This window comes from Grammomys surdaster, unplaced genomic scaffold (assembly GCF_004785775.1).
Source record: "Grammomys surdaster isolate TR1022 unplaced genomic scaffold, NIH_TR_1.0 371, whole genome shotgun sequence".
Lineage (NCBI taxonomy): Eukaryota > Metazoa > Chordata > Mammalia > Rodentia > Muridae > Grammomys > Grammomys surdaster.
In genome coordinates this window covers 6,751,663-6,764,322 of record NW_021604790.1, presented here as the reverse complement: position 1 = coordinate 6,764,322, position 12,660 = coordinate 6,751,663, and the positions used below count along the sequence as shown (strand labels likewise).

General features: G+C 38.1%; 1 protein-coding gene across 1 annotated transcript in view; it reads left to right on the top strand.

Moving 5' to 3' along the window:
* Smurf2 (SMAD specific E3 ubiquitin protein ligase 2) overlaps positions 1-12,660 on the top strand; it is a 99,575-nt gene that overhangs the window by 49,448 nt on the left and 37,467 nt on the right. Inside the window, exons 5-7 of the mRNA XM_028780536.1 lie at positions 3,095-3,160; positions 8,120-8,204; positions 11,532-11,615. Of these exons, the coding sequence (XP_028636369.1) occupies positions 3,095-3,160; positions 8,120-8,204; positions 11,532-11,615 (235 nt within the window). The remainder of the gene's footprint in view (positions 1-3,094; positions 3,161-8,119; positions 8,205-11,531; positions 11,616-12,660) is intronic.

Sequence of the window (12,660 nt, the reverse complement as noted above, 5' to 3'; positions counted from 1 at the left end):
CTGTGTAGCCCTGGCTGTCCTGGAACTCCCTCTGTAGACCAGGCTGGCCTCGAACTCAGAAATCTGCCTGCCTCTGCCTCCCAAGTGCTGGGATTAAAGGCGTGCGCCACCAACGCCCGGCAGAAATAAAACATTTTAAGGATGTGATTCTAAAGGTGAATCAGAGAAGATACTTAAGCGTCCAGTAATTTATGGTGTTCAGAAGTGATTGACATTTGGGGCTTGTCTTAGACCAGATAAAGGCAGCTCTCCTTATAGAGTTACGAGTTAAATGTAAAGACTCATGGAGGCACAAGATACTGAGAATAACAGATGCTGGAGTCTCGCCCTCTAGATAGGATATTTGCACCATCCATTTAGGGCTCAGGAAACATTGAGGAAGAGAGGTAAAATAAATGTATAAGGCACAGGATGGAGAAAGGGCCTCCAAAATGCCATCTGCTAAGTACAACATGGCCATAGCAACTGCGAACTCACATATACTAGCTGTGTATACTGGCACTGGAGGTCCAGAGGTCCAGCCTTCCTAACATACAGTTGTGGAAGGAGACGAGATTCCTAGGCCTAACACCCAGTGCTGATTTGTTTGGCAAGTAAGAGATCCTGAGAGAGAAGGGAGAGTGGGACCCAGTCATGTACACTGGTAAACCACCAGATTCTCATGGGTAGCTCCAAGCTTGGAGTTACCAGACAGCCTTAAACTATGTGAAACACTTAAAAATCAACAAAGGAAAACTAAACCACAAAGTTGGTCAATAGACAAAAGAGATTTTTAGGGAAGAGAGGAGGAGTGGGTGGTAGAATTGAGAAGGAAACAGGAGAGGAGAGTGGCTAGAACATATCACATATATGTATGAAATTGTGGAAGAAAAAGATTTACTAATGAGAGAGAGAGAGAAGTGATTGATATCCAGAAAGTTAGAAAGAAAGGTACCAATATACATGCTTTTAAAATCTTTTTAGCACCTAGTTTTGGTGGATTTTTAAAATAGAAGTAAATTTTTATTTAGGCAATTGGAATCAGTAAAAAAAAAAAAAAAAGGACATTTGAGAATAAAATAGTTATACTGACTACTTGATTATAGTCTCTTTCTCAACATCCTGTATATTAGAAATGGTTTCTATAGTGGATTGGTGAATTGACTTACCATGTCTGTCTCATATAACCCCAAGACAATATAAAGTGAGGACATGACTGCTCTAAGGTATGATAGAAGGGAAGGTTTGGTTTTGTTTGTGAAACAAGATTTCTTTATGTAGCTTTGGTTGTCCTAGAACTACCTCTGTCGACTAGGCTGGCCTCAAACTCAGAGAGAGATCCACCTGCCTCTGCCTCAGTACTGGGATCAAGGCATATGCTACTAACACCCAGCTGGGAAGGTTTTTTATTGTAGTTGTGAAGGAAAGTACAGCCAGAGGCATCTGGAAGAGTCCAGAGTCTGGAGAGAAAGTAGTAGACTAAGCATGTCCAGCAGATTAAAATGGGCCATAAGAAGTGAAGAGTGTGTGGTAGTCAAGAATGGAGTGTCACTAAGACAGGAAGACAGGAAATAGAGCATGTGGCTGAAATGTTAGTGTTAGATAGGAAGGAGAAGCTGGGGGAAGGGAAGTCCACAAGCTGGAGAAATTTAGGTTAGAGGATGAGGTGCAAAGAGCTGGGGAGAATCAGGGTGCCAGCCTAGATTCTGTGACTAGTATTTGCTATGCTTAGAGAGCCAAGGCCAGCATGAGCTTTGGTATGTTAACAGGCACCACAGTTAGCCATTTGTCCCATTACTTTTGGACCTGACAGGGGTATCTCCCCATTGGAACATAGTTGGAAATACCTTTTTCAGCAGATGTTTTGTTTGTATGTTTCTGTAGAAAATTTTAATAAAAAGAAATCAGTTTTGTCATGAATGCCTAAGCTAATAAAGAAACCCACATGAATTTTATCTAAGGAAATGAGTAAACAAAACCACTATAAGTTTAGCTTTGATATAGTAAGAGATATACAATGAGATGTATAAATATTGGCCTGTTGCAGAAAAGGGAGATGACTGAGTTACAGGTTATGAATCAGAGGAACTTAAGTGCCTAAGTCACTGAGAAAGTCTTAGCTCCCAGGTTGGCAGGAAAATGAGCAGTAGGAGAGAGAACTGGTCGACAAGATTCTACATGTGGATAGAAACTGTTCCACTGCCCAATTCAGCAAGAAGATGTAATTTATAAACCCAGCCAACATGCTGTGGGGACACTGTGTCTTATAATTTGGGGGGCAGGCCAGTGTTACATTGATTTTACAGATGAGATGTCTGAAAGAACTGTTACCAAAATGATAGTTACCTCAAGTCTACAGCTCACGAGTTCTGTATCTTCAGCCTCTTCTTTTCCACCTTCCCCTCTTTCTCCCTCTTTCTCTTCCTCTTCTTTTTCCTCCTCCCTTTCTTTTTCTCCTTTTTAAAGACAACATTTCTCTCTTTAGCTATGGTTATCCTGGAACTTGCTCTGTAGACCAGGCTGGTATGCACCACCACCACCTGACACTCCTTGGCTTGATACTTATTTTGTATTCTTTTGAACGGTTAAAAAAAAAAAACAGCTGATATTATTTAGCACTTAATGTACCATGTACTATACTAGAGAGTTGTATATAATAATCTGATTTAATCCTTGAAAAGTAATTAGATAGGTTCTGTTACATATCAAAAAGCCAGGACTTGGGTATAAATTGCTTAGGACCAACAACTATTGAGAGGTAAGGTAAGCCAAAGCTCAGACTGAAGTGATCTGAAAGCTGTGGAGAGAACCATTCTTCACCAATATAGTTTACCAGCACTTCATGGTTTTGAAATCTGAATTTGTCAAAACTTGCTGAGTTGTTTAAATGTGCTACATATGTAGTTATAGAATTTTAAACATTTGAGCCGGGCAGTGGTGGCTCACGCCTTTAATCCCAGCACTTGGGAGGCAGAGGGGCTTACTAATGTCCCAAGTAAGAAGAATGATTATTAAAGATAGATCTAGTTTTCAGTGGTCTATGAAAATTTAGTATCATTCATAGATTATAGATGTTAGTATTTCTGGTACTAGCTTTTTATTTTTATTTGAATAGATCAGAGGTTGGATTTATGCAAACTGGGGCCAAATGACAATGATACAGTTCGAGGACAAATAGTAGGTAAGTGTGGAATTTAAAATTCTGAATTTTAGTTCCTTTTAAACTGCCATAGGTCTAAATATTTTTTTTTTTTTTTAAAGAGAGAGTCTCATATAGCCTAGGCTATCCTTGAACTTGATGTCTAGCCAGAGTTGACCTTAAATTTTTGGTCTTCCTCCTGCCTTTGTCTCCTGAGTGCAGGCTTTGTGATGTGCTGTGAATCAAATCCAAGGCTTTATATATGGTAGACAGGTGCTCTACCAACTGAGCCCTGTCCTTAGTTGTCTAAATAACCTCTGAGTACCTTGGAGTTGGCATGAATCATATGAATCATACATATAAGATGCTACAGTGGGTTCAGGATACAGCCTGACTTAATTTAGATATGTATGTGTACATATTTAAATATATATACACACACATATTATTCTTCTATATATATATATGTGAGCCATATGAGATGGCTCACTGAATAAGAGCACTTGCTGTGTGTTCAAGCATGAGGACCAGAGTTCAGATCCCAGTATTCATGTAACAAAAACAAGCCCAGCATGGTACTGTGCATGCCTATAACTCTAGTGTTGAGAGGAGCAGAGAAGCAGGGTCTCTGGGATTTGTCGGCTGTCAGACTTGCAAAACCCTGAGCTCCATGTTCAGGAAGAGACCCTGCTTTGAAGGAATAGTGTGAAGAGAGAGGAAGGCACAGTGCTCATGTGTGCACCTCCAACCCCAACTCTAGAATCAAACATACACATGACCCACATTCAAATACAGATATAACACATACAAGATGTAATGTAAAAAGAGAAAAAAGCAGCACTTGTTATTGTAAAGAATTACTGAGACTTTAAGAGAAAATTCTCTTAGAAGTATTCGAATGTAGTAGGGTTCTGAAGTAGACTTTGTGGCTGTTATTAATTTTGTGAAAACAATTTTGAAACTAATTTTTTAATAAGAGAATATTCTGTTAAAAGTCATACTTGGGCTGGAGAGATGGCTTGGCAGTTAGGAGCACTGACTGCTCTTCCAGAGGTTCTGAGTTCAATTCCCAGCAACCACATGGTGGCTCACAACCATCTGTAATGGGATCTGATGCCCTCTTATGGTGTGTCTGAAGACAGCTACAGATCCCATTACTGGTGGTTGTTAGTGACCATTTGGTTGCTGGGAATTGAACTCAGGACCTCTGGAAGAGCAGTCAGCTCTCTAACCACTGAGCCATCTCTCCGGCCCATAAATCTTTTTTAGAAAGTCATTGCTTAGTAACTTGGTTAATGTTACTGCATTGAAATTGTAGAAATCTGCTAACAGAAAAAAATGAGCACTGACAGAGTAACATTACCCAACAGAGTAACATTAAGTGACAACAACATTATCTGATAGAGTAACATTAGGAAAAAAAAGAAGAATTACACTCACAAGACCTTAGTGGAAATGGTCTAATAGACCATCTTCAACTGACTCAAGGGAATGGTTCAGTCTTAGATTGATCAAGATGCATGGTATGGTAGGATTCTAAGGCAGACAGCTTTGGGGCTTCTTAAATTGGACGAATAAATTGCTGTTTTCCCACTTGAGGTAGAGCAGGATTTAGGCTAAAATTATTTTTACTCTATCAGAAACGTTTTAGTTCCCAACAGTATAGCAAGAATTTGAATCCATAGATGGGAAGCTTCCAGAGTAGCCACATAACCACCTCCTATGACACTTGTCCCTGGAAGTGTCTATAAAACAAGATTGCTGATAATTTCTATTTTTAAACTGAGAAAGGGTAAAATACCTCAACAAATATAAATCCTTTCACACAAATATTTTGCATGTAATTTGCCTGCTGATTTGATATTCTATGTAATGCTTATCAGTTAATGGTTTTAGGTAACAAAAATAGTTTCACTAGCTATAAATTTCTATTTATAGAAATCACAAACTAGACACAGTGCCACGTGCTTATAATTCCAGCAGTTGGGAGGCTGAGGCAGGTGGATCACAGCTTGGACTAGGAGACTGAAGCACTTGCTCCGCACAGCAGACTTGACTTTGTCACATATTAAAAATATTTTAAAAGTAGAACAAGTGTTTTACTTTATGTGTGTATATTTAATGTCAAAATTTTGTGTGAAACTGGATTTCATAGTATAACCATTATTAAGAATAATATACACTGCATTTAAAAATCTTGTTATGCTGGGCAGTGGTGGCACACGCCTTTAATCCCAGCACTTGGGAGGCAGAGGCAGGAGGATTTCTGAGTTCGAGGCCAGCCTACAGAGTAAGTTCCAGGACAGCCAGGGCTACACAGAGAAACCCTGTCTCAAAAAACCAAAAAAAAAAAAAAAAATCAATCCATTCATGGACTTATGGACTTAGATACACATACACATATGTACATAAATACATAAATATATGTACATATAAATATGTACATAAATTCATCATACATACATACATACATGGACTTATGGACTTAGACATGCACACATATACACACATAAATATGCACATATATAGACATGGATATGATTTTATGTATGATGTCTATACGGTTTATTTGAATGAGGATTTTATTCTGTAACCCAGGTTGGTCTTGCACCACAGTGATTCAGCTGTCTCAGCCTTCTCTGAGTGCTAGGATTCTAGGCATGAGATCCCACATCTAGCTAATGATATCCTTTGGGAAAAATGGAGAAAAAAAAAACCACTGTAGAAAACTCACTGTTTTAGTTCTGTCATGGTACACAGCTGTTACTGCAGCTTTCAGAAGGAAGAGGGAGGAGGGTCTCTATTTGAGGGATAGTATGGTTTGTGAAGCAAGAGTTTTTCTTCTAGTGCTCAAGTGATAGTTCAGCAGTTAAGAGCACTTGCTGCTCTTTCAGAGGAGACCCATGTTTGGTTCCCAACATCCACATCAGGCAGCTCTTACAACCACCTGTAAACCAGTTACAGAGAGTTCGATGCCCTCTTCTGGCCTCTATAGGCACCTGCATGATTATAGTGTACATCATACGCTGTGGTTCATGCAGAGACACGTAAAATAGTAAAATAACATTAAAAAATAGCATCATAAACTTATAAACAAAAATAATAATACCTAACCAATCCAAGCACAGTGGTACATACATGTGACCCTGGCACTTGAGAGGTAGAGGCAGGAAGATCAGGTGTTCAAGGTCTTCTTCAGCTACATAGTGAATTTGAGGCCAGCCTAAGCTACATGAAACCCTGTCTTTTTTAAAAAAATCATTGTGGCAGGTTGTTGACACATGCCTTAATCCCACTACTCAGAAGGGAGAGGCAGGGACATCTCTTAGTTCAAGGCCAGCTTGGTCTACGAAGAAACTTCTAAGACACCCAGGGCTACACAGAGAAACTCTGTCTTAAAAAAAAAAAATAAGTAAGCAAGACTCACATTCTGGAAGTTTCACTTTGTTTTTCTTCTATTTGAAAACTAAATAACTTAGAGATTCATTTTTGCTTTTACTAAAACATTTACATTCACTGAGGTATAGTATATTACAGTTCTCTCCTTTAAATTAAGCTAAATATAAAGGAGATTTATCTTGAAATTTTTATTTTTTCTAAAATTTTAGCCAGTTGTGGTAGTTCATGCATGTAAATCCAACATTAAAGAGGTTAAAGAAATAGGATTTCCATAAGTTTGAGAGCTGGGTGGGCCACATAATGAGTTCAAGGCCACTCTTTATACATAATGAGACCTTTTGTCAGAGAATGCCACAGAGTGTCAACGCATGAGAGATGACTCAGTGACTGAGAGCGCCTGCTGCTCTCTCACACAGCCCTGGGTCTAGTGCTCAGCATGCACATAGTGACTCACATCCACTCATTAAGTTCTAGGGTCGGTGCACCTTCTGACTAGGCCTTCATGTGGTGCACACATACACATGTGGGCAAGACACTTAGACACAGACAATAAACACAGCTTTTTAAAAAAACCTAAAAAGTAGCACTCCCTCTCCAAATTTAAAGAGCAGAATTTTAAGATCTTTCTTTGAAAAAAAATCCTTGGAAATCATATTTTATGTTGTAACTTATGAATTCTATAACAAGTTAGGGTATAGTCATATTTGGTTATATCTCTTCTATCTTTGGGGAAGATGCCAAAAATAGAATTAAGGAATAGTAGAACAAGGAAGAACTTCAGAACTATCAGGTAACCTAACTTCCTTATTATTTAGTCTGGGATTATGAAAACTTGCACTGAATTAGGTGTTCTAGTGCTGGCTACTTAGTGCAGCCTACTTTAGAGCCTGCATGCCCTGTTTCTAAGCTGCTCAATGGTAATTTTATACTACATTCCATACTGACGTGCTGCTAATGCTCCTGTGACACAAGGTTTGTCTCATTGCTACGATCCAGTGTATTTTTTATAGCTATTTCAAGAATGCAACCTAAGTTCATGGGAAGTTTCAGACTGTGTTTTCAGACTTTCTTAGTGTCTTGTCTCTTAAGTTCAGTGGGTGACTTTACATTGCCCCATTCTGATATTGGAAAAGGCACTAGACTCTTCCTCAAAAGCATGACAAACTCAAGAAAACATTGAATTTTAACATTATGTCTAAAAAGAAAAATCTATGAGAAAAGAAGTTACAGATTTTAGTAGAAACCGAGGAATTCATTCTGAACTCTGTTACTTTGGTTTTTGCAGTACTGGGAGCCTCATGCATGCTAGGCAAGAATACTGTCACTGAAGTACATCTTCAGCTCAATCATCTAAAGATTGTAAAATAATCTATATTTTATGTTAGTTGGTTTTCTGAGACAAGGCTTCTCAGTATGTACAGACTAGGCTTACACTTGCTGTGCACCCAGGCTAACATCAAACTTCAGCAGTCCTTGTGTCTCATTCTTCTGAGTGCTCGGATTACAGACACGCACCACCATACTTGGCTTAAGAGGAATATTTAGCTTGACACAACTGGAAAGCACTATCAAAATCTTAATAGTGATTTTGTTTTTTAATAGTAAGTCTTCAATCCAGAGACCGAATAGGCACGGGAGGACAAGTTGTGGACTGCAGTCGTTTGTTTGACAATGATTTACCAGATGGGTAAGTGGACATCTTGAAGTCATTAGAGACATGCATGCAGCAGTACTGCCCTCAAGCTAGTGACTGAGGAGTTGGTGTTGATGATGCCCTAGGAGTTCTAGGAACATAGAAACAGAACATAGATTTCTCTTCTACTTGGAAAATTGTAAGGACTTGCCACAAGTGGTGTTAAATTTCATTTATAAAGAGTTTTGAAAAGGAAGATAAGGAAATTCCTTGTCAGATATTGCTCTGCTGTAAATTTATTTTTTTAAAGAAAAAGAGTTTTCCTTAATTATCTAGAACAGAGCATACAAGCACTGAATTTGAATGTGGCGCTTTATTTTTAGAGTTAAGGAAGAGAGAATTGAGTAATAGTAATTGTAACATTGTGACATTCAGTGAAGTATATTTGTGACAAGCAGTTAACGCCTATGATGTTATTTAATTCTTGTGGCAGCAAGGGCAATGTATAGTGACCACCTGGGTTCTGGTCCTCATTCTTTTATTAATTGACATTGTATGTAAACTTAATTTATTTAACTTTTATGAACTTTTAACAAGATGATTGATGAAGTATGCCATGATCGGTGCAAGGGTTAGATGAATTCATCCATGTAAAGCAGTACATCATAAGTGCTTACTTAATAAGCTAGATGCAGTGGCACACACCTTTATTCCCAGGGGAGGCAGACACATTTGTGAGTTTGAGACCAGTCTGGTCTACTTAGTGAGTTCCAGGACAACCAAAGCTACATAGTGAAACCTTGTCTCAGCTGGGCGGTGGCGGCGTATGCCTTTAATCCCAGCACTTGGGAGGCAGAGGCAGGCGGATTTCTGAGTTCGAGAGTTCAAGGCTAGCCTGGTCTACAGAGTGAGTTCCAGGACAGCCAGGGCTACACAGAGAAACCCTGTCTTGAAAATACCAAAAAGAAAAAAAAAAAAAAGAAAAAAAAAAACCTTGTCTTAAAAACAAACAAAACCAAGTACTTAATTATTAGCTATTTTTTAAAAATGTTGTTACTACTATTGTTATTCTCATTTTACAACAATGAAAATGGAAGCCAATATAAATCATTTTAAATTGAGGTTATATAGTAAAGTGGGGGATCTGGATCTTATGCCTAAGTCCTAATTCCCAAGCTTATGAATTTTATCAGTATTCTTCACTTTTTAAACTGTCTGATACTTTACTAATTTTTTTAATTTCAAAGTATTTTTAGTTAACTTCAGTGAAATATAACTTACAATAAGTTGTATCCACTAACAGTAGATATAGTTAATTGGTTGACTTTTAGCTTAACTTACTGTTTACAATTTTATCACATTTATTTGTGTGGATTTGTGTGAGTATATGTGAACCATGGTGTATATTTGAGGATCAGAAGGCAGTTTTTGTAAGTTAGTTCTCTTTTCTTACCATATGGATCCTCGGAATCAAATACAAGTTGTTACTTGACAGCAAGTACCTTTATTCACTCAGCCATATTGCTAGCCTGTCTTATTTTGACATAAAATTTTATATACAAGTTGTAGTGTTTGCATATTTTGTTTAAACGAAAAAAAAAAAAACCCTAAAATTGTGCTAGGCATAGTGACCTACTCTTATCAGTCTGAGCAGTTGGGAGGTCGAGGCAGGAGGATCATGAATTTAGGGTCAGCTTGGAGTACATAGTGAGTTCCAAGGTAGCATGAGTTGTATTATGAGACCCTGTCTCAAAAAAACATCCAGTTTTAGGGGCTGGAGAGATGGCCACCCAGTAAAAGAGCTTGTCTCCCTTACTGAGGACTGTGGTTCAGTTCCCATTTCCCACTGCGAGCTCACAAATAACCTGTATCTCAGTTCCACGAGATCTAACATCCTCATCTTCCCTCCTTGGGGACGTAAACACACGTGAACATGTACAGGTATACATGCACACCGGTACATAAAAATAATTCTCAAAGACACATCAGTTGGTGCTGCAGATATAGACCATGTTAAGAACATGTGCTGCTCTTGGAGAGAATGTGAATTCAGTTCTTAACACCAAAGTCTGGCAGCCTCTGTAACTTCAGCTCCAGGTGATCTGATTCCCCTTCTTGGGTACTACACACATACATTTTTACTACATACAACATTTTTAGTTGGTAAAAATAACTGTAGATTGTTTTAGCTTTTAAAAATGTTTAAATTATGTGTAGATGTGTATGTCTGTGCATGTGTTTATGTGCCTATTGGACTTGGACTTACGCAGATGGTTGTGAGCTGCCTGACTGGTGTGGGTACTGGAGCTGAATCTGGACCCTCTAGAAGAGTGGGCGGCAAGTGTTCTTAACCACTGAGCCACTCTCTAGCTCTTTGTTTTAGCTTCTTGATAAGTCTGTTAATTCTTTTTTGAAAACGAGGAAGTCTGTGATGTTTTTCACAGGGAAGTTAAAGATGAAGTAATCAATATTGAGACAATATACCAGTGTTGAGACATAACTAATCTTTTCTTGCTGATTATTACTGTATTATAATTGTAACCACAAGAGGAATATAACCACATTTCCATAGTCATTTGGATATTTCATTAGATGAAATGGCATAAAGAGTTTAGGGACAAATGGTACTTTTATTTTTAAAATTTAGTTTAGAGGACTAAAGAGATGGCTCAGAAGTTAAGATCACTGGCTGCTCTTCTAGAGAACCCAGCTTCAATTCCCAGCACCCACATGTTGACTTCCAACCATCTTTACCTCCAGTTCCAGTTCCAGGTGATGGGATACTCTAGCCTCTGAAGGCACTAGGTATGAACATGATACACAGATAGAGAGACAAAACATCCATGCATGTAGAATAAGGAAGTAAAATTTAAAAACTGAGTTTCAATAGGCTTAACTACTTTAAAGAGCTTTTAGATGTAAAGAGCTTTCCTAGTAAAGTTTAATTTTTTAAAATTACAAGGGATTAAATATTTTTTAGACTGGATTCTAATCCTTGATCATTTGCTTAATTGCTATAAAATTTGATGAATTTTATGATTAATGTGTCAGTTCAGGCATATACTACAAAATTCTTGGAAACTATTGTCAATTTAAGTGTTGCTAAAGTTTTTAAAAGTTCTCAGTTTGGCTGATAAGAAAAATACGACCTCAACAAAAATAGCTTGAAGTTTTGTAAACACCATTGTGCAGTTCTAATGCAAGTTGAAAAAAAGTAGCAGGCTCTTTATGAATTGATCTCCGAGATTGTCTTCTATGGTTTATGATTTAAGAAAAAAAATCCTTTCTGACTTAGTGGTTGTGGGGAGAACAGTCCACAGTCCAAATCTCACTTCCGGCTGACACCCATTAATGCCCTGTTTCTCAATGCTTTAATTGCAGTTGGGAAGAAAGGCGGACTGCCTCTGGAAGAATCCAGTATCTAAACCACATAACAAGAACTACACAGTGGGAACGCCCAACACGGTAAAATCATAAAAATACAAGTATTTTCTATGATCTGTGCTAGCCTTTCCTGTTATCTGATTTCCCATTGCTTTATACTGGTATAAACCATTAGGTCTTAGAGTGAGTACTATTATTATTTTTAAAATATTTATATTTAAATTCTATTTTATAATGTAATAACAACAATTATATTTGAAGTACAATGACTTGTTTTAGTTTTTGAGACAATGTCTCTTTACATAAACAGCCCTGGTTGTCCTGGAAATCATATGTGTAGAGCAAGCTGGCCTCAAACTCATAGAGATCCATCTGTTTCTGCCTCCCCAGGGGTGGGATTAAAGGAGTGTGCTACCATGGCTGGCTACTATTACTTTTTAAAAGAAATAATGGTCAACAAAGACTTTTCACAGGTCAATTCTTTGTATGTCCATAGTCTTCAGTGGTGTTCAGGAAATACTGAACCAAATCAATGTCTAGGTTACATAGCTATTTTGTTTCTTGTTGTCATTAGTTTGCATTTGGGTTGTAATGGCTGTTATGAACTATTTATTCAAGATCTCCATAGGGGAATGCTATTAGATCATGGCTAAGTAAGGTATATGATCAAGAAAACCATATGGAAGGTGAGTATCTGAGAGTGAGTGGGGAGGAGATGGTAGCTTTGCAAAAGAAAAGTCTGAAGTAGTTCTTGACAGGTGGTAGGTAGACCGTCTTTGTGGCGCTTCCTGTGTAGAGACATCAGGATGCAAAGCAGTTCGTGGAAACTGAAAAGCAGTGCTTTTAAAGAAGCTGAAAATAAGTAAGGTGAACGCTTTACCTCCTCTGTACTCCCCTTTGTTTACAAGTAAGAATAAGCTGAAATGCCATCTCTCTGCTAGTGTTTTATTGGTTCCCCTGGTGATTCCTGTATAGGCCTGGCACTCAGAATAAATTATTAAATGGTTTTCATTAGTTGTATCTGCTTTTGTTTATTAAGGATTGTTTAACTTACTGAAATCAAGCTTATTTGCTTTTCCCTCCCCTCCCTCCCTCCCTCCCTCCCTCCCCCCCCCTCCCTCCCCTT